The sequence below is a fragment of the Cyrtonyx montezumae genome, unplaced genomic scaffold (genome assembly GCF_038088225.1).
Source record: "Cyrtonyx montezumae isolate F1298 unplaced genomic scaffold, pur_monq_1.0 scaffold_6, whole genome shotgun sequence".
Taxonomy (NCBI): Eukaryota; Metazoa; Chordata; class Aves; order Galliformes; family Odontophoridae; genus Cyrtonyx; species Cyrtonyx montezumae.
Window position 1 is genome coordinate 1065536 of NW_027072067.1, and position 26355 is coordinate 1091890.

At 38.8% G+C, this 26355-nt stretch overlaps 1 protein-coding gene across 13 annotated transcripts in view; it reads right to left on the reverse strand.

The window, feature by feature from the left end:
- PBRM1 (polybromo 1) overlaps nucleotides 1-26355 on the reverse strand; it is a 57401-nt gene that overhangs the window by 30882 nt on the left and 164 nt on the right. For 6 of the 13 annotated variants that reach the window (XR_010622988.1, XM_065749399.1, XM_065749393.1 and 3 more), the window contains exons 1-15: nucleotides 25420-26176; nucleotides 24307-24462; nucleotides 23381-23478; nucleotides 22722-22869; nucleotides 20322-20453; nucleotides 19487-19603; nucleotides 18870-18938; nucleotides 18057-18155; nucleotides 16820-16905; nucleotides 13958-14056; nucleotides 11870-11961; nucleotides 7888-8101; nucleotides 3571-3712; nucleotides 2765-2862; nucleotides 7-283 (exon numbers count right to left, since the gene is read on the reverse strand). Coding sequence is in view for 12 of the 13 variants with exons in the window: in XM_065749399.1 (XP_065605471.1) it covers nucleotides 7-283; nucleotides 2765-2862; nucleotides 3571-3712; nucleotides 7888-8101; nucleotides 11870-11961; nucleotides 13958-14056; nucleotides 16820-16905; nucleotides 18057-18155; nucleotides 18870-18938; nucleotides 19487-19603; nucleotides 20322-20453; nucleotides 22722-22869; nucleotides 23381-23478; nucleotides 24307-24462; nucleotides 25420-25467 (1875 nt within the window). In the remaining variant the exon portion in view is untranslated. Of the gene's footprint in view, nucleotides 1-6; nucleotides 284-2764; nucleotides 2863-3570; nucleotides 3713-7887; nucleotides 8102-11869; nucleotides 11962-13957; nucleotides 14057-16819; nucleotides 16906-18056; nucleotides 18156-18869; nucleotides 18939-19486; nucleotides 19604-20321; nucleotides 20454-22721; nucleotides 22870-23380; nucleotides 23479-24306; nucleotides 24463-25419; nucleotides 26177-26355 lie in introns of those variants that run through there. The other 7 variants (XM_065749404.1, XM_065749395.1, XM_065749405.1 and 4 more) reach the window with 5 other exon arrangements.

Consider the following 26355-nt stretch of genomic DNA (forward strand, 5'->3'; position numbering starts at 1 on the left):
CAGTACCTGGGAGCCTTCCTCATTATAATGCCTTGCATTTCGGAACATGAGCTTCATATCGTCAATCATGGCTTCTTCCCCTACATACTTATCATTACGGATGTTGTGTTCTATCATTTTCAAGTCCATTGGCTCTAAGATAATTTTATAGTAATCTGGATAGTCCTTTTTGGATGGCTTAACCATAAACAGGTCGCAGAGCCGTCTGCCTGTGCCCGATTCTCGAGCTTCCAGAACAGCATTGTACAAGATCTTCATTCGTTGCTTTCGCATGTTCTTTTTACTGTTAGGTTATGGAGAAGAATAAAAAGGAAAATAATAAATGTCAGGGGCTCTTCTGCCTGGTTCCAGCATAAATATCAAAATGGCATTATTCTCTAAAATAAGAAAACAAGCACAATTTTAAGACAGCATAGTAGAAATTCAAGTCCATGCTGGCTTTCCGAACAGATTGGTAAATAATGACAGCATCACTATCAGTACTCTGCTAAATAAACAGAAAATCAACTTAATAAGATTATTTTCCCCTCATTCACCTTGCTTTTCAAAAAGAAAAAACAAAACAAAACAGAAAAAACCAACAGAAGATCAGATGGAGCTCTAAGTACTTTCCAGCTGCAGGGAGAACAAATCACTCAGGAGTTAGCATCTGAATCCGAGAACTCAAGACGTATGGCAAACAGAAAAATCCTCAATCGCTGCCTTCCTGACCACTTCTGCTCATCACAGAACATCAAAGATTTGAGGCATTTATCTCTGAGTATTTCAGCATCTTTTGTAGTAATAGATAGCAAGGATATCAAGAATGTAGTAGCAAGATGGTCTGAATTGCTTAAGCATCTGTCAACCACACTCCGAGTCACAAGTCAGTAAAACTTAACAACAGCGCAAAACCCACATTGAAAAGTAGTCACCTCCATGTTATCACCACAAACCTAACAGCCATCCCATGCACAGCTGTAAAGACCAGATCAAGATATCTGACAGCATAACCAGGACAAAGCTTGTCAGAAGGAAAAATAAATAATTAAGTTTTGCATGCCTCCCTGTACACTACAGGATCTATAACAAATCCAATGGGAGAGAAAAGCTTGCATTACTATTAAATTAAGATACCACAACACATTTAGAAGTGCATTTTCCACAAGGTACTTCTGAACCATCTTTCAAATTTATAAAACATCACTGTAAAACAAGTCAAACAGCAACATAGTTTTTCTATCACCTGGCTCTTTCTTATGAAGATATTCATTTGAAATACACCTAATCACATGCAGCCTTGTGCTTCTGATAACTCTTACAAATAAGTAATGAAAATCAATGTTCCAACACGTCAGAAAAATCAAAATGGATTGGCTATAGCTAAGAATTCCCTTCTCCCTTACTATCTTCACTGTTGGATACTGTTAATTAATCGAGGATGTTAATAATTGGAGGACAGTTGGACTAGATGATCTTGTAGGTCCTTTCCAACCTAATGTACCTATGAACCTATGAATGGTTCACAATAGCAACTGAGCAGACAGAACAGTTACATGGTTCTTAAATTCCACGTTTTAAAATGTTTCCAAGATTTAACATTTAGCCTACAAAAGTAGAAAAGTAGTAGTTGCTTAGACAGGTCTTGCAACTGATATAGAAGAGGAAATGCCAACAACAATGCTGTCAGTAGAAAACACTATTACTTTCCCAATAGGATGCACTTTGCGCGGTGCACTAGCATTTTCTTTCAACAACATCTTGCAATTCCTTCCAGTGCTTCACCTCTGCAATCATCAGCTTTGCAGTCATCTTTTACCTGCTGCCACTCAGAAAATCAAAGTGATAGCAAATGCTGAACTGACAGCATCAAAAGTGCTTTAGGTTCACATAAGATATAAAATACACACAATTACTTCCCTTACCTTTGAAGACTTTTTCCTTCTTTTACTGCTCTTAGATGATAGGGTCTGACATATTTTCTCTTAAGCATTTCAGTATTCTCTTGCATGGGATCATACCACTGGGTTTAAAGAATTTTTATGACAATTTGGCTTGCTTCATTAGTTTCTGAAGATCTCAACAGTGGCACTTTTTTCTTTTTTTTGCAATGTTTTCCTTCTTGATCTTCATTTGATACTGTTTTTTTTTTTTTACCTCTCTGCTTTTTATTTTTTTATTACATCTCTAGATTGTACCACCTCCTAAATCTGTGCTAATGCTTTCTTCCATGCAAATTTTTTTCTAAGTGTAAGTGATGTACTTGATTGCTCTTAAGTAGTTCTTTGCTCTATTTCATTCCCTTCCTCCCCCCGTAACTGCTGTCATTTTGACATAATGAAGAACTAAAAATAGGGGAGGCTGAACACCTGAGTGGTGTTGAATAACAGTCTTACACTGATAGTTGTTACACTTGCAATCATGTTATGAGAAGTCAGAACTTGCTTAAAAAGATAAGGAGAGGCAGAGAAGCGTCTAAATATTTCTGACAAGAATTTCTCAAGCAGTTAGAGAAAGGAAGAAGAAAAATGTATGCAAAGAGACATCAGTGGATCTAGTGCCTACTTATTAAAATTCTGTTCACAACTACAAACTACTAGACCAAAAGGAAACTAATGTCAGCAAGCAGTTTTTAACTAACTAGAATAATTAATGAGATTAAGTTTCAGAGCTATTCAATCACTACACAAACGCTAGAAAACGGCCTACTATTCTCTAAGAATACACGAAACAAATAATAAATAAAACCAAGTAGCAATGTACAGAGAACTACAGAAGCACACACCTCTTTCTTTTGGAGCTTCCAGTATCAGATGTAGCAGAAGAAATCATACTGTCTCCATCCTCAATGTCATCCCTCCTAGCAAGCTCTTTCTTCTTTGCCTGAAGAAAGGACAAATCCCTGAAGTCACTGCTAGACACTTTCAGAACAATATTAAACACCAGAAAAGATCAGATACATAAAATAAAATGTAGCTATGAATTTTCTACATTTAAAGGCATGCACAGATGTACTATCAAAATATTTCCAGTTAACTACTGAATGCAAGTTTGCAGACACAAAATAGTAGTGTAATCCTTCAGAATGGTCATTAAAATTCTTAAGGAAAGAATTTGAAATCAAAGCTATTTCAGACTACAGCACATAGTTGGAACATGTAACAAAATCTACAGCAACCTCCAGCTCTCTGTATTTAACTGTAAACACAAAAAAGTAAAATAAAATAAAAGAGAGGGAGAATAAGCTTTTTTTTTTGTTTCAATTTTCTCACAACTTAATCAGGTTAGAAATTGTGATAAGGAATAAGAGTAACCAAGAGACCAAGGTAATGCTTGTACTGAAGGAATCACTTCATTCCCACCCATCACCTCCTAAGCATATGCTATCGACTACTTTTGGAAGCAATTTTCAGGCTACTATTTCGACACTATATGATACTACAGAGCACATGATCAACAAGCCAGTCACAGCCAATAAATATGCTTCTGCAAACATGAGTCTTGTTTTAACAATTGGATTGGAAAAATATTACTTAGGGAAATAAATTCACATGAGAAGTTGCATCCTTGTGATTGTTCTACTGCAGATACCTGCATAACCTGCTGCATTTTCAGTACTCTTTTATAGATGGCAGAATTGGGGACGTTGTAACGCTTGGCATTTTCAAACATTAAGTTGAGGTCAGCCTCCAACTGATCTAATGTTTCATACTCATGGTTCTTCAGTTTGGCTCTGCAAAAGAAGAAAATTACAAATGGGTTACTTCATACACACACCACCAAACCATTCCTCAACAGCTCGGTTTTTGTGAGAAAGCCATATCCATACAGCTCCTGTTAGAGGAACATGTTATTTTCTTTTGATGCCACAGTTATAACACTAGACAAACACCTCTGTTTGTGCACCCACAAAGCTGTTGATTGGTCTCACACCTGCTGAAGTATGCTTCTGGGGAAAACTGGAAGTGAAGGACCAACAACACAAGTAAGCTGTTTTTCACATGCTGAACATGAATCTGTGCATCACCTTTGCAAGCAACTTGATGAGTTTCCTGTAGGGTCTGCGAGTAGACTAGTACTTTCACTGCCTGTGCAAGAAAGTACAGGAGAACACAACAGAAAACAGTAATGTACAGAAAAAACAAGAAAAACAAACCAAAAAATAACGCCCCCCCCCCAATGTTCTCTTCCAACTACAGAATTGCTGAGAAGTGCTCAAGGATTTCCACCACAACAGCTCTGTAGAATCCTGCAGAAAATGTCCAACCAACTGCTAACTTCCTGGGCGACAGCCACACATGCCTTACTGAACATTAAGTGTGATCTCACACAGAGCTGAAGAACTAGAGACAACTACAGAAAAGCTTTGGATAAACATCCTAGATTTAAGATGCAGAGAAAATTCTTTGTTATTCTCATTTATGACAAACCACTTTGGGTCCCTACAGATTGTTAAGACAGGTGCCTTGTTCACCTTTGTGTATTATTTTCTAGATTATTAAGTATTTCCAACTGAAGTCACACATAATGGGAAAGTTTTCCTGTCAGCCTTACTCACTGCCACTCTAAAAATGGACAGTTACCAAGATGGCTTTCATTACAGAGCAGTAAAAATTTGAATTAATAAATGGGGAAAAAATGGAGAAGGAATTTTTCTACCAATTCAATAGTCACGAAGCAGAATCCACCTCCATTTATACAATGTAAAACTCCAAGAAAAACCTCCCTGCCTACGGCAGGAAGTATGTTACTAGCAATAAGTGTGACACACTGGCAGATGGAATGAAAATTGGCAAGGGATTTTAAATACTAATGAGAAGAATTTTATCCTCAGAAATTATTTCCCCAGAATGGCACATTCACAATTTAAGCATACTGCAACACAATTTTATATTATTTTTCCAAAAGTAATAATAAAACCTTAACCAAAGTACTACTTTCAGCTATTTGTTCTATAAAACATTCAGTTTAACTCAGATAGCAGCCTCTACTTCTTCAAGGTATGTCCTGCTTATCAGACAAATATGCATACTCTGTTTCAAACTGAATAGTAAATCTAGAAGTAACAAGAGCCAGCATGAATTTAAGCTCCAGGAGAATCTCAACCCACTCTAGTGCAGTGAAACGAAGTCTATATTCATACAACACATAAACATGGATGTACCTTCATAAGAAAAGCACACAGAGTTCTTAAGAAGTGGAGGTCATGCAGAACAAACTGTTTTTCATTAGGTCACAGAATCATAGGATGATTTGGGTTGGAAGAAATCTTTAAGATCATCTAGTTCCAAACTCCCTGCTAAAGGCAGGGACACCTCCCTCTACACCAGGCTGCCCACAGCCCCATCCAGCCTGGCCTTGAGTGCTTCCAGGGAGCGGGCATTCACAACTTCATGGGGCAACCTGCTCACCTCCATCACAGTAAAGAGCTTCTTACTAATATCTTTCCTAAACTGTTAAGGGTAGTCAAATGCTGACATGGTTTCCCAGGCTGGCTGTAGGGAATGGGTGACGTGCACAGTGGAGTGGCTGGTGGGTGGCTCCTTTCTGACCTTAGCTGCTGTAAGGAGCACAGCAGGAAGAAACAAGCAGGACACTGCAGCCATGGATGGATCACTTCCTACAGACAGAACAGCCTGGAACCAGCACCCAGCTCATGCCAAGGCTCACAGTGCTCAGACAGCGGTCAAGAGGCTGGGATAGATGTAATCTGCTCTTGTTAAAGCAAACAAAACACATGCAGAGCTATAATAGTGATTTATCATCTGTAGCATGAGTATGGATTTCCTTGTTTTTTTTTTGTTTGTTTTTTTACACACACAAACTCCTGAAATACTGAAAAACTCCTGATTAGCTGCAAAAGTCACTATGACAGCAGACAATCAGCCACCCGTTTCACAGCACACTCTGGCAGCATAGCCCACATACCCAGATACCAAAGCAGAAATCGCTAGGAGACTGGGATGCCAGGCTGTACACTAACATCCTTACTTTGTCACTAGGACAATTAATGTTGTCCTCAACTAGGGACATCAGGTGTGCACCCTGAATCTGCATCTTCAAACAAACCACCCAACAGTCATCCAACCAACTATCCTTTCCCCTCCAAAACAAACTAACAAACAAAAGCCAAACCCTCCACTCCTTAGGAATATCAAAAAAACATGCTCATTTCAGTTTTCTCCAACGCACATCTATTAAGTACACATATTTCTAACCTCAAGGCTGTTAGGCATAATAAAGGAAGTGGTATTTTAACAAATAATTGAATTTCAGAATTTGCTAAAACAACTTAGACAACAATACCGTATATTATAAATATTATAAATATGTACACACACTTTGTAGAAAGGCTGTCTGTGCTTTATTTTCCAAGCTCTCAGGCAATGAGAAGCGTCATCTTTTCCTGAAGTTCTTTGTACACTTGAGTGCTATCTTTGGGACTGCCCCAGCAGCCATCAGTAGCCTGACTACTCTGTAAGGAAAACAAAAAAACAGCTGCCCCCCTAAAGCAAATTAAAATGTACCAAACACATTTTCAAAACCACCTTTCTCCCAGTTAAAGCCATATATATATGTAACTAGAAACAATACCCTTCAGTACATTCAGACTAAATGCTCCCTGAAAACTACCAGTGATGTTCTCAATTTCATCTTTCTTTCCCCAGAAGATGTGCTTTGCAGTTCCTTCAACAAAAGATGCTTCCTTTGCCAAGCCAACAGCTACACTAAGACATAATGAAATAAATGCTTTAAAAGCCACTCATGGACAGCTAACCAGTGTGACATATCTGTACTTGCTTCCCAAACCTTTATCCAACAGAAAAGGCTGGCTTTTCACAGAAGGAGAGCCAAGCCCATGAAGGTGGTCAACAGGGCAGACACCTCGCCAACCACGAGCAATCATGTTTAACCTAGATTCCAGGCTGAGTTTTATTGACAAGGCAGGAGCAAAGCAAAGGCAAGAAGTCAAGTTGGCAGGTCAGGGTTCTGTCCAGAGATGACAGCCCGGGTCAAGACAGCCAGCAACCAACAGGCAGGCGGGGCATGTGCACAGGGACATGGCAAGCCCAATTTCAGGCTAGGAAATCAGCCTGCAGGTCAGAGTCTGGATGAGTGGGGGAATCAATGGGAGTGCACAGCCAGGCTATGGTTCACTGCAGCCACACTCCTACCACAGCTCAGGGCAGGGACTGGAGCCCCAGGGCTGAGCTGTAACAGGTCTCCTGAGTCCCTGGGAAGGAGGCTTAGCCTATACAAAGCTACTCAGGGCAACTATCATGCACTTAGCACCTTGACATATATCCAACCATATTAGCTCCACCATAGCTCCTCTGAGACCACCCAAAGAAGACACTGCTCACTGTTCTTTTTAACCTGCTTTTCACCCAATGACTGTGCTCTGGAAGCTGATGAGCTTTGATGGCTCCTAGATTTATGAACGTTGTGTTGCATTAGCTTTGCACCCCAGACTAGGTAGATCACAAAGTAAAATATTCTCAACAGTTGGACTGTGACCTAGACAATTTGCTTTGCCGAAGGGTATTAATGTAAAACCATGTCAGCAAGAGGTAAACAAGTCATCAGAATCAATGAAAGAGCTTAACATAGGGTTCTGCAGAAACCCTCCACATCTACTATCTACCCTCCAGAATTATTGATATGACAGCACAAATGAGACACCATGTACAATAAACCCACAGATGGCAGCCACTTATAAAAGATGATCAGAAAACTAATGCAGACTGGTATGAAACAAGCAACAACCAAAGCACAGAGGAAGGATGGTATATGCTGCATTAGGTATTAGCAACTCGACCACAATATAGGAGTTTGGAAACAAAAAAAAACAACAAAACACCCTTGAATATTTTCCCATCAGATATAGTTTGCATTCTCTTTTCTTACCTGATCTGCTGCAATGAAATAGGTGTTTTAATTTGCTGGTAATAATCAGGATACTTTTTCTTGGAGGGTAACTGGAAAAAGGGTTCAGATATTAGTTGCCCCTGATTATTTCGGCAACTTCTAACTGTATCATAAAGCTGATAGAGAGGATTAGAAGTGTCCATGAAGGAAGTAATACTCTCAGCTTCAGACTCTCCTTCATAACGAGCAGCAGCTGCACAGAGAGAAAGGAAAAATGGGAAATTCTCAGCGAACAAGTCAAGTGAATTTTGTTGTTTGACTTTTTAAATAAAGAAAGAACTAAACAAGAACAAAACAGTCCCTCAGCTGAGGGCATTCAGCCACTGGCAGTCAGATTCACATCTTAGAAAAGCACATCACAAATGGCTGTACCTTACGTCCCTCAAGCTGATGGGAAAACAAACGAAAATCACTACCACAACACTTACCTAGACAGCAAGCTCTTATCACATGAGATTTAGTTCAGTCACTGGTAATACACCCTGCATACAGAAGCACTGAGAAGTATGTATACATGAGAGCACACACCAGGACCATTCATCCAACATGCCACCAATAAAACAGCTATAGAACATCCTTAACTAACCATTAAAACACTGATGCCGCTATTTGTGCCAAATATATTTGTACACTGAGCTACAGTCGTGCTGCCACCCAACCAGAGTACACTACAAGAACATGAATTGACAAGCCACATCTCAAATTTTCAAAGGTGCTTAGCCAATTAGGGAAAATGGCTGAACTAAACATGAGGTTTTTTGCTTGTATGTGAAAAAAGTGACTTCAAAACTTCTATAATCCTTTAAACTGTAATAATCACTGCCTAATCAAAAAAACATGAACTTTAATTGACGAAACTGGCACTAACGGCCACCTTCAATATGCAGAAAATGAAGGAAAATTACACATTTTAGAACTATTATATAATTAGCAAAAATATTTTCTTGTTTTTATAGACTTTGATTAGGAAGCAAACAGTAAGTTTCAGGATTAGAACAAACTATAAAGATACTACGATGAAGTAACATTTACTGCTGATGAAACCAGGAAAAGCATTACATTGCACACTGTACACACAGGTATTTATTAATTCATTTTCCCTCTTACAAATTCCAGTTTAACTTGGCAGACGACATGCTGGATAATTCAGCTACACAAAAGACAGCTCTCTACTGCTCATGCCAAGTTTCCAAGCAGGCGTCTTCATTATGGCTCAGCAGTGGTTGGCAATGTTTCAGGCTTTTTACTCAATTTCAGTAGAGATATGTTGAAATGATGACAAAGCCAGAGGCCATTCTGACTGTATAACAACGTAGTACTATCATCTCTCCTCTACAGTCTGACATTGCATATCTATGCAGATCTACCAGTCAAGACAGATGCAAGCTAAAATACAAGCAGACCTCAGTAAATGTACAAACACACCAGAGATGTTCATTACTGATTCAGAGGAGATGCCTGAAATTATTATGTGCCCATATACCAATCAGCATCAAATAATTGCAAAGTATCCACTGTGGTAGCCTGCAAAGCAAGAGCTAGACAGAATAACTTCAAGTAGGAAAAAGAGACTGGAAGCAGTGCCTTGTTTTCCCTGAACCTCATATATCATCAGCCTGAGCACAGAGAGAAACCTCTCTGCAGCAAAGAAAATGCTACCAGGTGTAGTAAGTTTCCAAACTAACTATGCAGCAGAATACTGGCTTTGCTTTAGTTTGCTCAATGGTGCAGCTCTCACTGTTCCATCAAAAACAAATAAAAGAGAAAAAGGAGAGCTGTTTCGTAGGAAAGAGGGAAAAAAAAAAACACAAGAAAGAAGGACATTAATATTCTGTAACGTGATAGCCAGCAAAAAAGCAGTTCAGTAGTTCTGGATAAGACAGGTCCTTCTTTTGTAGGCATTCCTCCAAATGAAATCTAAACAAAGTAAACAAGCACTAAAGAGGAAAGTGTACACATAATATCTGAATAGTGTTAGAAACATTTTTAATACAATATGTATGCTCTTTCAAAGACATGGCAACCACTATATATCCTTACATATTCAGAAAATGATGATATCCTAACAGGAAATACTAATGCATCTTGAGAACTGAAGATGTATTACTCTAGTCAGAAGACAAAAATCCTTATTTTGCTAGCCAAAGAAGCACATAATGCAAGACCACAGGCTCTTGAACATTCAGAAGCAGCAGGTCCCATAAGAACACACTGGCAGTTACTGGGAGTAACTGGGAGGAACAGTTAGCAGGTACAAAAGATAAAAAATAATAAAATACTAGGCAGTAACTATACATGTGCCCTTACTCAGTGTTGACACAGGAAAGAAACAGAATGAGGAAAGCATGTGAATGCATACAGAAAAAAGTCTTCACTCAGTAAGTAATTTGCTTTTATCAGTGTCATGCACTGAGACAATAATGAATGCTCTGAAGCATAACAATATAGATGCTAGTAAAATCAAAAGCTGCAACCAGTCCTAAAGGATTCAACTTTATGCCTGTACATATTTATAGTGAGGACAACTTTTAATGGAGCTGCAAAAGCTGCTCATGTCTCAGTACGTTTGAGCTAGAAATCCACCACACCATGACACCCTCTGAAACTGTGAGGATAAACTCCAAGTTGGAAACAGTTGCTTAGGCAACTGCTGCATTCAGAGACATTCACAAAGACTGAGCTCTCTGTACCAAGGAGAAAGCTCTCTACGCTCTTTCATGCCCAACTCTCATTTGTTCCAATGAGCGTTTAGGGGAAAGACAGAGATACCAGAGCAACTAATAAAAAGACTGCTTGCTTTAAAGGAAAATCTTTTATGCTCTGAGACTGAAAACATGGGGATGTCCAAAGAGCATGTTGGAAAGATTGAGAAACTGTGATATACCTGCCCAAAGAAATTCCCCTTTAGAAGAATGCAATAAAGATAAGAGAACTTCAACAGTACTAAGGCAAAAATCTTGGACACACACACATGCACAGGGCCTTGTGCAAATGAAATCCATGCCCACAGTAAAGGTGGCATCTGAAAGTGGTTAAACCACTTCAAACATTTAAATCCTGAAGATGCAGAAAGCTATATGTTCTTACAGCACTGAATTGTGGAAGGCATGCAACTAGCAAGCACACTAGGCAAGAGGAATGAACACCCTCCACACCTCTCAAGGAGGGGAACCAAAACTGAAGCCTAGGCTAACCAGGAATGCAGAAACAGGTCTAACATGAAATAAAACACACCCTATATACTAAACAAACAAACAAATAAATAAATAAATCAGATATCTGCCCTGAGATGATGTAAGGAAACTACTAAGCACGCAACTATCAAGAATGACTAACTTCAAAGACAGCCTATAACAATGTATGACCAATATTGAAATATGATATAATGCACATGTTATAGCGAATGTTTATAATACAACACTAAAGCACGCTTATGATGAAACTAAAGATGCTGTCTGAAGGCATGCTTTCATATGTGTTTTTATTTGAACATATGCCCTCATGCAAGATCACATGGGTTACACCAGATATTTCTAAATTAAGTTCTAATATGTGTTTCTCCTTATGTCCCATATAAATAGTTTTAACCTTAAAAGATAAAACCTGACAGGTACTTAGAAGAGCCAACGGCACAAGAGAGAACAAGCCAGCCTGAAATTTCTGCAGTACTGTTAATCTCTTACTCCAAGGAACACACAACACTGCTTTCAGTGTTTTCTTGTCTGTTCCACATAAGAAGGAATAAAAACACGCAACAATTTCCCAAAGGTTTGATCAGTTTAGCCTATCTTCTCTCACCAGCTGCACATTTATAAATCAATACTAAGCAGAAATGGTGACTGGACTTAATAGAACTATTATGCTGCATTTTGAAACACAGCAAATATAATTCCACAATAGAGAATAACATTTGAAGAGGTCTTTAATTAAAGAAAATAAATAGATAAATTGCAGTTCCTACCAGCCAAAGCAGCATCCTCATCACTTTCTGATCCATACTGCAATGCCATGGTTATTGCCGATAAACGATCCCCCTGGGCTGATCTTTTGTTACTGTAAAAAGAGGGAACAAAAAACCAACATATTTCAGAAATAAAAAGTAATAAAAGGTTCTCATTATAAAACCACCATTAACAGCCACTGCAAGTGTATCAGTAAACCAGTGAAGCTCATGACAGTGGCTTAGCAAAAAAACAGAGATGGCTACAGAGAAAGAACTGTACAGCTTACCAAGCTGTACACCACATGAGTCAGCCTTCATTTTAACAGGCAGACCCTCAAACCAGAAACTGCCCATACAGTCAGAGCTCAAGCCATGCATCTTCTGTCCTGCTCTGAATACTTGAGTATGTGTTATTAATTTGGACTTATGAGAGTAAGTCTTCCCAATTATCCCAAAGTTTTATGAACAAATTTCTTATTTAATCCTGTTTAAAAGGGATTGGTCTACATGAAGAAATTGAGCATGCTATAAGCTGTATATACCTCCGTCTCCCTTTCCTCCAGCCCTGCCTGTGCTTGTTCAGCAAGCAGAGTGTTTGTATGTGAAGGAGCTTCCTCTGCTGTTAACTGGTTGCACAACATCTTCAGCATCAATCTTTCCCAAACCTGGGGCACAGCATCTCATGCACTGCTTACAATGGCACTAAATCCAAACATTCAATACCTGAGAGAGCCGTGCTGCTGCTGGGCATTAAGCCACATTTTCAAGGCCTGCACAAAGAAGAGAGGCCAGCAGTGCTGCTTCCAGACAGTAACTCAGCCTGTTGGCATAAACCCTCTGATAGGTACCAAATTTATCAACCAATGAATGAAGAACAAACTGGAAAGCCAGCAGTAAACCAGTCTGCCTAGTAAGTACCATAAGCACAATCAAAACTCAGTAGTAATGGCTTGCAGGTTTTCATAGAATCATAGAATCTTTTGAGTTGGAAGGGACCATTACAGGTAACCTGATCCAAGCTTCTTGCAATGAGCAGGGACACCCACAGCTCCACCAGGTGCTCAGAGGCCCTCCAGCCTGACTTTGGCTGTCTCCAGGGGCAGGGCATCCACCACCTTTCTGGCAACCCGTGCCAGTGCCTCACCATCCTAATATAAATCTTCTTCCTTACATCCAATCTAAACAACCTCTCTTACAGTTTGAAACCATTTCCCCTTGTCCTGTCACAACACATCCTGTTCAATGGTCTGTCCCCATCTTATTTACAGCCCCTTTAGATACTGACAGGCCGCTCTCAGGTCTCCACAGAGCCTTCACTTTTCCATGCTGCACAGCCCCAACTCTCAGCCTGTCCTCACAGTGATGTGCTCCATCGCTTGGATCATTATTGTGGCCCTTCTCTAGACACTCTCCACATCTGTCCAGTACTATATTTCCCATCTGGACAGAGCACTCCAGGTGAAGTCTCACAGTGCAGAGCAGAGGGGCAGGATCAGCTCCCTGCCCTACTGGCTGCCCTGCTTTTGATGCAGCCCAGGATACAGTTGGCTTTCTGGGCTGTAAGGGTACGGTGTTGGCTCATGCCCAGCTGACATCCACCAGAACCCCCAGGCCCTTTTTTGTAGGGCTGTACTCCATCCTTACACCTCTCACAGCTTGCACTGATAGCAAGGGTTGCCAAAACCCAGGTTTTGTTGGTTTCTATCTTCCATCTCTTAAATATTTATTCCTACTTATTTCTTCCAGTTTCCAATATCATTTTCCTAGATTTACAGCCTTATTTCCTTCTGATCTTTCACACGATTTATTTTGTAATGAGGTCTAGCACATCAAACTTCAGAGTATTTTTAAGGAAGCATCTGTACACAGAGTATTTAATAACAAGTGTTTGAAGCATAAAATATAAAAATCAAACATTCACAGCAAAGTATCTTCTTAATATTTCACAAATAGGAATGAAATCTCAAAAGTATTTGAGTCATTGGGAATTAAAGAGCACTCCCAGATAAAAAAAATGAATACTGTATGCATACATACATTTTTTTAAAGTCAGCATTTCCATGTGATGATGACCCAGCTTTTCTTCCAAGTCCAAAATTTACTTACCGATAATATTTGTTAGAAGAATTTCTCTCATCACCCACACTGCCTTTACCCTGTGAGGAAGGACCTGTCAGCTTGGAAGCAGTCAAATTTGATGGCGTCCTTAATGCAGGAGAGACAAGCCAAGGAAAGGGGGAAAAAAGAGGCCCACCTTAGACCCAAGACAAGATGCAGCAAGGCTACAGCTCTGTACAGAATTACTTCGAAAGATCAGACAAAAGCTTCAGAGACAGATAAAAATAATGTTTAAAGCTAAAAGTAAAGCAACACCAAGATACATTTAGTGCCCCAGGATTCTGTTACTGATTTTGTTTATAAAAAGCCAGAAGGTCACATTTAGATTGAGGATTAATAGCTACACACACAGCTCAGCCTACAATCACAGTGTGAGCAGCCAATAAAACACTCCTTAGCACCCACATAAAGCTAAACATACTGATCCAATTGTGTTTTATCAATTTTTAATAAACGTCACAGTGTGCTCAGTCAAGCAGCTTTAGTTTGTCACTTGACTGAAGGGAGGACAGTTAAATGCACTGACAAAGAACAATGACTATGACAGCAGACACACAGGACTGAGCTAGGAGAGCATGGTTATTTCTGACACAAGTTAGCAGCATGATAAGGAGTCTGAGCCTGATCCATCAAAGATAAAGTGACATAAATTCAGAAGAAAAATATAATTCACAGGAACTTATGGGGGTATTCTACCAAACCCAGCAATAGGTAAAAGAAATTGCTGAGACTATGAAGTTAGGAAAAAGTTAATGATTCTGCCATGTAGATTCAATAGAACACAAAAAAAGAACAATGGTTCTATTTGATAAAAAAGAAAAAAGGAAACCACCAGCCATTTTTCTCTCACCCAATTCTTTTGTATTAACATTAAAAAAATAGTTTAAGAAAAGACAAAAGCACACCCCATTACTGTAGCGTGTTTCAGGCACTACGAATTTTTTTTGCCAAGTTTCAGAAACGAAGAAGGGAGTTGTTAATTGTTGTGACATTCACATTACTTCAAGCCTTGCAGATCCATTGAGAGCATAATTCACAAGAATATAAAGAACAAAGAACCTTAGGAGTAGAAATGGTTTGGCAGTGCACGAGAGGAATTCAACTAACAAATATCAGTGTGATTTATCTGTCATCCCTTTTATACGCAAACAGGTTAATTTAGAAGAAAAATAAGTAAGACTCCAAATTAAATACATTTTGCAAGATCACAGAATCATAGAATCACAGAATTGGTAGGGCTTGAACAGAGCCTAAGTTCAGCTAGCTCCAACTCCCACCATGGGCTTGCCAGCCACCAAGTCAGACACCAGATAGGGCTGCCCTGGGCCCCAACCAACCTGGCCCTGAGCACTTCCACGTATGGGGTACCCTCAACACCCTGAGCCTCATCAATGTAGCCCAGTGTAGTAAAATAAATACATAAAATCACAATTTATATAAAAAGTGTCTGGGCCTGTATGTAATTCCTGTTCCATCCAAACTAACATATATGGAAATGATGCATCTGTAGAACCACGGTGCTCCGCAACTACACATACTTCAAGGAAAATTATTACAGCATGCATCAAGAATTAGTCCTTAATTTTCAGCTTTCTGTCTTCCTTTATACAAGGTGTTCTGCTCGCCACTCTGGCTGACAACGACCCACCCAAGCATGGGAAGCATGCTAACTCTGCATGAATGAATCAGAAAAAAACACAACTCACGTTGAGCACTGAACAGTAATAACCAAGCAAGTAACCTTCATCTCTTTCAGATGCAATAGTATTAAAAGTAAAGTTTGGGGCTAACACCTTCTGAATATTTTCCAGGGAAGAAACAAAACAAAACCACTGGTAAAAAATCCACCTCTCAGTAAACGTAAGGGATGCTGGGGTTCTCAGCTGTACCACACAGACCTTTACAAGGAATGAACAGCATTTATTTTTCAGCATGGACTGCCAGTAAACAACTTATATAAATATTTAGAATCCACCCTAGAGATAGTATACTAACTTCTTGGAAGACCAGCAAGACAGTGGTTTATTTTTTATATATGTGACACAGCTCATATTAGAAAATAATACTGAAGCTTAATTTCTGACTGTCACCCAAAAGTAAAAATACATACAAGAATAAATTTAATTGCATTATATTTAAGAAACACTTGTAATGACTGCATGACTTCTCTGTACACCAATGACAGGCAGCACCATTTCTTAATTAAGCTACTTCTGTTTAACAAATACAGCTATCAACTGTTTTATCCCTGCCTGCCTAAAGACCAAAAGTATACTAACTGATTTTTACTTACCTGATTTTGAGTTCAAATCTTCAGCGTCTTGTGTCTCTTCATAGCCAGAAACAGGTTTTCAAATAAGCATTTATACAACAGGGACTCTGTTCTATGTATCTGTTGCCTAGGGCCCTACTGCTGCATTTCTGCCCCTACCTTGTTACTTCTCAGATCCTAACAAGGCACAACAGTACTCAGTACTTTTTGCACAGCAAAGCAAAGCAACTTTTACCATCACTGTTTTCCTGTTCTTAACTTACAAACACACATGACAGAAGTTGGCCAGAGTTTAAGAAAGCCAGTGGCACTGCTTTTTACAACCAAATACACACAGAAGTATCCATCATGGGTATATTTTATTAAAAAAAAAAAAACAACAACAAAAAAAAAACCCCACCAAAACACCACCAACAAAAAACAGCAACAAAAAAAAAAAAAAAAATCAACCACCTCTTAACAAAAGTTATAAACTGTAGAAAAACAATTTTTCAAGCAATTATTTCCCAGCATACTCTCCACAGCAAAATTAAGGGAACAACTACACAAGCTTACAAACAGAACTCTATTTGCAGTACCTGAGTCGGAGACTTGACTTGGCCAGCTCACTGTGCTCAATTTCAGCCTTTTTCATATTAAATATTTTTTTAATTGCATTTGCATCCTGTCAATGAAAAGAATTTGCTTGTTTACAGTTGAAAATAAAGAATGTTATTTTCAGGTAGAACCATTCAAGATCAGGAACAAAAATGGGTTCTGAATAGGTTTTTTACGTTGTTACTTTTTGTTTTGAAAATTTCTGAACATTTAAACAGTTCTGACTAGGCACTAAAATACAGAACGAAGTCTCACTGATATAGCCTACAGTGGTTATAAATCTTGAAAAGCTGAGTAGCTTTGAGCTCATTTTCTGTCATACGATTAAAAAAAAAACCCACAACAAAAGACCTATACTTTGCAAATCTACAGAAATACAATACAAACAGTTGAGTTTCTGTGCCTTTGAAATGATTTAGCTACAGTCATTGCTGAGCTTCAGGACGTTGCTTCTCTCCTTCCACCAACAGAGTTGATACTTAAAGTAACAGTACAAAAAGCAAAGATTACAAGATTTGAGTGAGATTACAAGCCTGGTTAATTCTGCTAGGAACTGAAGCCACAATCCCAAAAGCAGTGCAACTGGAGAAGTCTAAGAACCGCTGACACAGAAGAGCCATGAACATGTAAGATCTACTACAAAGCCCATAAAAACTGAGCATACAAGGAGTTATTTGTCAATGAAATTACCTTACTTTCAGGGTACATGGAAACAGCAATATAATAACTTGTACACAAAATGCTGGTGAACTGAAAGCTAACCAAGACTGTAGGTGTAATTTGGTCATAAAAACTCAGCTAAAAGGAAAAGAATCTTTGGAAACTACACAGAGAGGGCATTACTCCACTTTTCAAGCTTATGATAAAAGGTGTAACCAGTTCCCAAAACCTGTAATAGCTGATAATAGCTACTATAAAAGGATAATAATATAACATATAATTATAAGAATATAATAGGATAGTAGCTGACCACTGCCAGTAACATTTTAATCTGCAGTCTCAGACATTTCCATTTCAATCATAAATAAAAGAATCCTCCATGTTTCCACAGAAGTCATGTAATATTATTTTATATATAAGGAAATGCCAACAATAGATTTATTTATTATGGAAACAGTTTTTAGGACTTCACACTAAGGATTTGTTCCAAGGTCAACCAGCACAGAAAACAGTAAAGAACACCAAACTTTGATTTAACTACGAGTGACTGAAACTAACCTTGAATACTTGTGATCCAGGCTCATTGTAGGTTTTGGCATTCTTTGCAAGAAGATCTATATCCTTGGCCATTGCATGAATGCTTTTATAAGTTCCATTCTGTAAAAGAGAAAAACAGAACTGCTTTGTGGCTACCTTCAGAAAGCATGGGAAGTCAAAAGTAAAAGGAATTCATAAAGGATAAAGAGAACGCTTATAGACTAGAGAGAACATTTTTAGAAAATAAAAAGTACTTAGGAAAAAAAGAGCACTGAGATCCTCTTGATCTTTAGAACGCTAAGATCAAAAAAAAAGCTCAATACATCAGACTATCTTAATGTTGAAGGGTTCTGACAACATGCAACTTCAGCTTTATTCTCTCGTTCAACTGGTCTTTGTGCTGTCCTTCACTATTACACAGAATGCTAGAATTACTGAACAGCATTCCAAATTGCTAGAAAAGCAATATGAAAAATGCACCAGTACAAAACATCTATTTTCAGCAGTAGAACAGAAGTAGGTGATGATAATGTACAACCAAGCTTCAATACATCAACATCTGATGTTTGCAGGGCTTGCCAAGGAATTACTTTAAACATCAGGGTACTCAAGATACTCAGGTTCAATGCCAGCATACTCTGGTTTATGATGCTAGATCATCAACACAGCTACTACTGCAGCATTAAACCTGGACAGAACATTAAATAGCTACAGCATTCTGAGTTTTCAGTAACGGGGGAAAAATACTTTGCTGTTCTTATCAACTTCACAATTTCAGAATGCCTATTTTTAATCAAGTCTAAACTATAGTGCATTAGTAAATTTGCTTTGTACCTGAATCCTTTGGGCAATAGTTTTAAGATCTATAGGCTCCTTTATTATTGCATAATAATCTGGATATTGCTGGAAAACAAAAACAATTTAAATATGTTATCATGAACAGTCACAAAGCTCTTCTAAAACATTCTGTGAGTTATTAATAAAGATTAATTGCATATGAGGAACAGCGTAAGCTTCATAATTATAGCATCAGTTTGGAAAGCCAGGTTATAAGGCAGATATATGCAGTTATGTCTCACCCATAAACTGACATAAAGAAACGGTTCTGACTGAAAACAAAATACAAGGTGATGGTTTTCAAAGTATTTATTTTGCTTGTTAAACCTGTTATGCCACACCCTGAAACAGAACAGTGAAGTCAGCCAAATTAAAAAAAGATTTAAAATTCTCAATCAAAAGAAAAACAACAAAACCCAAGTAAACTAAACTTGCAGAACAGAGCAAGCAATGATAGGCTTGGGAATGAGCGCATAGAAGCAAAGCAGCTGGAGTTTGCCACAGATGAGACAGTAAGAAAAACTGAATCCTCAGTTTGTGCATTACAGTGCACAGGGTTAGCAATATACGTTTCCCTGTTTCAAATTCAGAATGATTATTATTAAAATACCTACCACTTTAGAAGGAAGCTTCTGAAACAGTTCACTTATCAGGCGTCCTGATGGATTTGTGGCAACAGCTACAGCTTCAAGAAGCTGTTCAAGAATCTCCTTCAGGTAACCTGGAGATGACTAACATGAGAAATTACGTCAATGAAATGAGGTTTCAATAATAGCCAAAGTACAGCGGTTCAAATTGCACTGAAATATACATATTTATTTTTCAAAGAAAAACAAAAAATCAACTATGCATGAAGCCCTGAAAAACATTCCTGATGTATTCAGGTAAAGCACATGAGAAAATAATTTCACATTTACACTAAAGACTCACAAGTACACATTACATCCTGTTAGAAGAAACCTGATTGCCAACATTAATGCAATCATGCATCCCAACATCTTAAAAAAAAAAAAGAAATTCAAACTTCCTATTGTTAAATCTAAGTCACAAAACTGCTCCAGGAACAGTTACAGTGACAGGATAGGACACACATAGGAAAACACTGTCATTAGACATTGTCATTAACATTCACTTGCATCAAGTGCTGGCATGCTATCAAGAACACAACTGATCCAGATCTGCATTTTATCCTTAAGAGAAAATGTCAGAAGTTTTTTCCTAGAGAGAAGCAGAACATGCACACAATGCCGTGAAATAATTAACTGATAACTAAACTTGCATTAAAAAAACAAAACAAAAAAAAACCCAACCAACCCTATAAGAAAACACTCTGGGGGCATAATTTAACCATGAAAAGACTCGACTTCTTCCTACACATGGAGGTGAAGGTCCAGCTCAGTCAGCTGCTACACAGCAATGGCTTCCTGCAGCTGCCATGCCTGCACTTACTAGTTCTTGACTGTCATGTCCTTCCTCATCTTCATCCTCCTCCTCAGCATCTCCTTTTTGAACAAATTCATTTTTTGTGCGCAAATACAACTCCCATAACTTGCAAGCAGCTTTATATTCAGGAGAATCGGGCTGAAAAAAACATAACCACAAAAAGCAAACAGCATGAATATCCTCAAAATTCACAATTTTCTCATCAAGAAGGAATTATTTACTGAAACGTATTAAACTTACTGCACAACACAAAACATCAGAAATTCCTGCTTGAGAGGTTCTTCAGAGGTGTTAGGAATGGTAATAAGTACTAGAAAATATCATGTCTGTCACTGCAAAGCATTCAAGGCTTTCTGAAAACTTGGAAATAAAACGGTTTTGGATAGAGGCACAGACAAGCATGAGATGAATCTCAGGAGATATCTAGGTTCTGTTGCAGCATATCAATACCAATATTTAAAACACACTACATGTCAGTATGCCAGAAATGTAATTTAAACCAACACTGCAGCCTTTGTGCAACACTTGAAAATTCACTGCTACTGAAGAGGAATGCAAATGAATATACACATATCTCTGTAAGCATTGCAATGATTTGCACTGTTAAGTAAAAATCAAAACTCCAAATAGCTTGATAACATGGATTAGTCAGCAAAGATATTCTAAACACAGAGTGGCAGTCAACCATACACCTATTATTACCCAAAGAAAATTACCAGAAAAAAGGACTCTTTTCCCACTCTTTTGTGCTTTTCCTCCCCTTTCTTCTGCTATCACCACTATTTCAGGTGTTCCTGCAGATATGCCACCTTATTTCTGTTGATTACATTCTTTTTCACTCTCAGCCTCTGACAGCTTGGAATAGAGGTGAGAAACCAACATAATAACTGTTTTTATTCTTAACTTATTAGACATAATATTCTCAAGACACCAGACAAGGTGGTAGGTATGAGACACACTTAAAGGATACTCTACTCTGTGAGCCTGCTTCCTACCTCATTACTGCAAGATTCTCAGGAGTATTGCTTGAACCGAAGTGCTAAACAAGCAAAGGCTTCCAAGTTAGTCTAACATTTCCAATAAAGCACCTACTGCCATGAACACTTGACAATGAATTAGCCTTCCCTGTATTAAATTAACTTAAACTGTGAAAATAAAGGTAAAAGATGAAAAAAGATGAGGTTACATTTGTGTGTCATATCATGCCTCTGTATTTCATCTCATGTCTTCATATCATGCCTCTATATTTCTCTGTCAATGACAAAATTCCTGCTTTGTGGTAAGGTGGCTATCTACCTCCTATACTGTATGCAAGACCTTTACAATATGGGCACAGTTCCAACCCAAATATTCTGTAGGCAAAGGAATCTGACATTTGGAAAAATGCTAATAATAGTTTCCTGCTATCAATTCCTTGTTCCTCATATAAAACAAAAAACAAACTTCTTTTGTGTTTTCTAAAGCATTCAGTGAACATGCAAGTCTTTGTGTCTTTTCTACTGTAACCACAAAGTAGAAATAAATTAATCCTTAAACCTGATCATTTTTCAGAAAAGCTACACACATAAACAAACATAGACACTATTTATCTGAACATAACATGATTATAGTAGCTGGGTGAAATGTGTTACAAAGCAATTATATGGACAACTTCCAAGGCCAAAGATACATCGAAGGTTATGTTAGCATTAAAGCTTTAGATTTGCTATCTCAGTCACGATACATAATTTCACTATTATATGTATGTAAAATGCTTCAGTTAAATTAGATCACTCCAGTTCTCCCTCCCCTTCCCCAATATGTAACATAAAACACATTGAGTTTGGAGGAATGGACACGGGGCTTGCAGCCTCAGTGAAAGACATCACATACAATCTATCCACAATGAACAGAGTAATACCTTTTTTCAGAGTAGTACCTTTTTTCACTTTAGTAAGTGGCCAGTGGAAGAGAAAGATTCAGCAGTCATACTGCATACCTGCTGTTATTTATAAATTCTCCCTTTTTGGAGAAAAAAGTAATAGTCCTTTTTCAAAAGGTCACACAGGATATCTCATAAAATAGGAAGATCAGCCTTTTTCTCTGTTTGTTTAGGGTACTTTGCTTTTTTTGTTTGTTTGTTTTTTCCTTTATCTCTCTTTTGGGAAAAAAATAAAATAAAATAAAGACTCTCTGCATGTTATTTTATAGTATCCCCACAGAAAAGCTATCATAGCAAGATATCTCACAAAGATACAGCCAACACTACAGAAAAATACAAAAACACCTGCAGTAAGTTCATGCTTCTCTCTTGCTAGTAATAAAGACAAAGCCTGAAAGCTTTCTGCCAAACCAAGCAAGAACTTCAATATAACTCTATCATCTTTATCATTGATAAATTCAAGCCTTTGTACCTATTTTCCTCACCTTGTAGTAAGCCTTTGCATTGTTAAAGAGAAGCTGAAAATCAGCAGTTAGCACATTCACGTCATCATATTCCTCCATCTTCAGCTTTTGTTGGATTTTCATTAAATCAATTGGCTGTGAAACCACTTCATAATAATCTGGTTGATTTCTGTTGTAATGACAAAACCAGGCATTATATTCCAATCAGAAGCTTTAGACATAGAAACAACTAAATGCAACGAAGACAGTTCCAGATAAAAGAACTGGACAATATTCTGTTAGTAAACTTATTTCAATACCTGTTCCATTATCAGTCTTGGTTTTCTGAGTTTAAGGTATATTCAGTCTCTATTTACTATACTTTCAAGACCCTATCAATCTTCCCAACACACATCCGAGTATTACATTCCAACACTGGTGAGGAACATCTAGTCAGACACATGTTTTAGACAGGTGTGACAATAAATACTTCAAACACATTCAGTGTTTCTTTCTTTTTTTCTTTACTGAAAACAAGTACCAAAATCAGCACGTACCACTGAATAATTACAAAAAATACTCAGGTCATTGCACATTGCTGTGACACTGAGGTGAATACAGCTGATTTTTTTTAATTTCAACTTTTATAAATGGTGAAGCATTCTTTAAAATCCAAAGCATGACAAGAACCACAGTCTTACCTTCTTTTTGGTGCCCTAATAAAAAGCTCACAAAGGAGCCTGCCCTGCTCATCTTTGTAATCTCTGATGGTGTTGTAAAGTTCATGACATACAGCAATCTAAAATTCAAAAACAATAAAATAAAAAATATGATTTTAAGGAGATAAATCAAGAACTGCTTACAATAAGAATAGATATTCAAGCTGCTCATGTATGGTGCACTCCAAAGCAGGAGAGCGAAGAACCTGCTGCATCTCATGCATTAGTACAATATCTAGCAGGTCAGTTACTGCAGAATTGTTAGGGTTGACTGTTTGGTTTTTGTTTCATATTGTCTGATTTAATACAGAATACATAAAGAAAGTTCACTAAGTAGAACATTCCAAATGCAGATTAATTTAGTAGAACTCCCTTTGAGTGACAGACATATAAAACTATGACAGAGGTCCTTTTGCCCTGCAGTGACTGAAAAATCAGACTGCTAACTCAAGGGCATAATGATGACATTGTATGTTTCAGCACATACTGAAGTGCTGCTCTCCACTTATTTCTCCCAGCATTTGCAGTTCAGATGCAACTTTCAATTTCTGCACTTTATTACTTCAGCTTCCTCTCCAGTCTCCTTCCATCTACTAAAATCGTCAGAAAAAAAGGGGAGAAAGCAGGGGGGGGAGAAAGAAATGGGGGGGCAGTAAAAAGGAAACTGGAAAAACGAGGTGAACCAAAGTTCAATGAGATCCTAAACACAGCCTAGCCAAGGCAGCAACAGTTTCGGGACACAATAAACTCAGTGTATGCATGCTAAATGTGACTGTCAAACATGCAGCAAGCCTGCTATGCCCTGGCTTGTGCCATACGCTGTAGGGAGCGTACTTCATCTCATTTTTCAGCCAAGACTATAGTAAGCCCAAAAGAAGAAAAGGTGTGCATAACAAGAAGGTACTAACAGGATCCACAGTTGGGAGATTGGAAAGCCTCCTTCTCTTCCTGCTTGGGCCTGGTATATTTGTGGAGTGGTGGCCATCATCAAAGTCCCCTCCACTGACGCTGCTGGATGGCGAGGTTGCTCTTCGCCTCTTGGAACCCATGGAATCCAACTTCTTCTATAATGAAGAGAAATGTTCTTAAACTCTTGGCATTGCAATCAAATCCTCTGATGACAGCGAGATATTAAGCAAGCTGTTTTGCAACAGGTCACACATTTCTTATATCCACAATTCAGCTAAGCCACACGTGAACACCAGACATGAGCTGGCAGTAAAGGGAAGGCAAAACAGCTCTGTAGTTTTACACTGTCACCAACAACACCAACATCAGAAACCAAGGGCTCACCAGCACAAAGATGTATTTAGCAGCTTTTACCAGGACGTGTTCTGAAACCATTTACATTTTTGTTCCTCAAGCCATGCATGACTACTAAGTGAGAACTGCTGTTTAAAAGGAAAGGGCTGTACAGAGAGAAACACTCAGTCCTGGTAGAAAAGCACTTCATTGTGTCCTGAATTATAAAACCAACACAAAATAAAAAAAGATGCCATGAAGAAGACAAATGACCAACTAAAACATGAACTGCTACTGAATACCTTGCCTTAGATTCAAGCTAAAGAAGGGCTAGGTTGCTGTGTGACCACAATGCCCAATTCACATGTAAGACAAATGGCTCCATCACCAAGAAGCAGAAAAATCTACCTCCTGTTTTGGTCACAGTTTCTAATTTAGCAGCGTAACAGTGACAAATGAATAGCCAACAACTACGGTGATTTATGGACCAAGCTCCAGATCTTCCCCAGTTTCTAGTGACAGCATCATAACAACGTCTTCATTTGTAGCTAACTCAAAGCACAGAAAAGATCCCAGCCTGCTCCAAATCAAGGGATCTTCTAGGTAGTTACAAGGTATGGCAGTACAATGTAACTGTATGAAGGCATTTATGTTAGCAACAGAATTAATCTTGAACACACAAATTAGATGAATAAGAACGAGGTAGGAATAATCAGCAGATCAGAAAAACCTAATGTGGAAGAATGGAGAGCACGATGCACATTCAATCAATAATTTACCAGATTTACCAGAGTACAACCAGCACCTCGAAAAGCCAGTCTCCTCATAGTGTCTGGTGGGCAAGCACAGATACTAGGAGAAGGGGAGACTCAGAGCACCGGGTCAGCAGTGCTGTTAGTACAGTCAGAGCTGAAAGACAAGAACGAGGAAAGATAGTGGAGGAAGCTGACAGTAGACAGATTATTCAAGTCAAAGAATAAATTAAGTCAAGTTGCAGAGAAAAAGTAAGAAATGGGAGGCAACTTTTGTTTTTTAAGCTTAGCAGAAACTCTACAAAACAGCTCTGTATGCAGAACACAAGGCATTTCTGGCATGTCTACAGAAAGAAATAGCAATGCAATTTCTCTCACATCCCAGAATAATTAACACTGATTTCCCAGCCACCTGTACAGCAGTGAACAATCACACAGTGCAGTGAGCACATATCTGACCTGAGAGCCTAAGCTACCGAGCAGAAAACGCGGATGCGGAGCAGTACAACGACAACAATACAGCAATCACTAGGGACAAAGCACGCGCATCAACCGTGAGCGTGCAAGCACTCCATCCGTCTTCCGAGCAAACTGTTATCTTCATCAGGAAGAAGCGCTGGGTGCTCAGCCACATAGTTTCGCTGTAGATGGATCCGCTTCCATTTACAAGCAGTCTCCAAGTCCGATTTCTCCCTTTCACGTACAACGTACGGGACCATTTCACAGCAAAGCGACGGCTTTTATTGGGTTCACACAACTTCTGTTCGGCACCGAACCCCCGGGAGAAGCGGGTTCCTCCTGCGGCGCCCGCCCGCCGCGGGCTGCGGGCCTCTCAGCGGGGAGAAGCGCTGCGGCGCGGGGCGGGCCGGGCTGCCGGCGGGACCGGCCGCCTCGAAGGTGTCTCCCGCCTACCGGGCAACGAACTCCCCGAGCGCAGCGAGCCTGGCTCCGCGGAACAGAGCG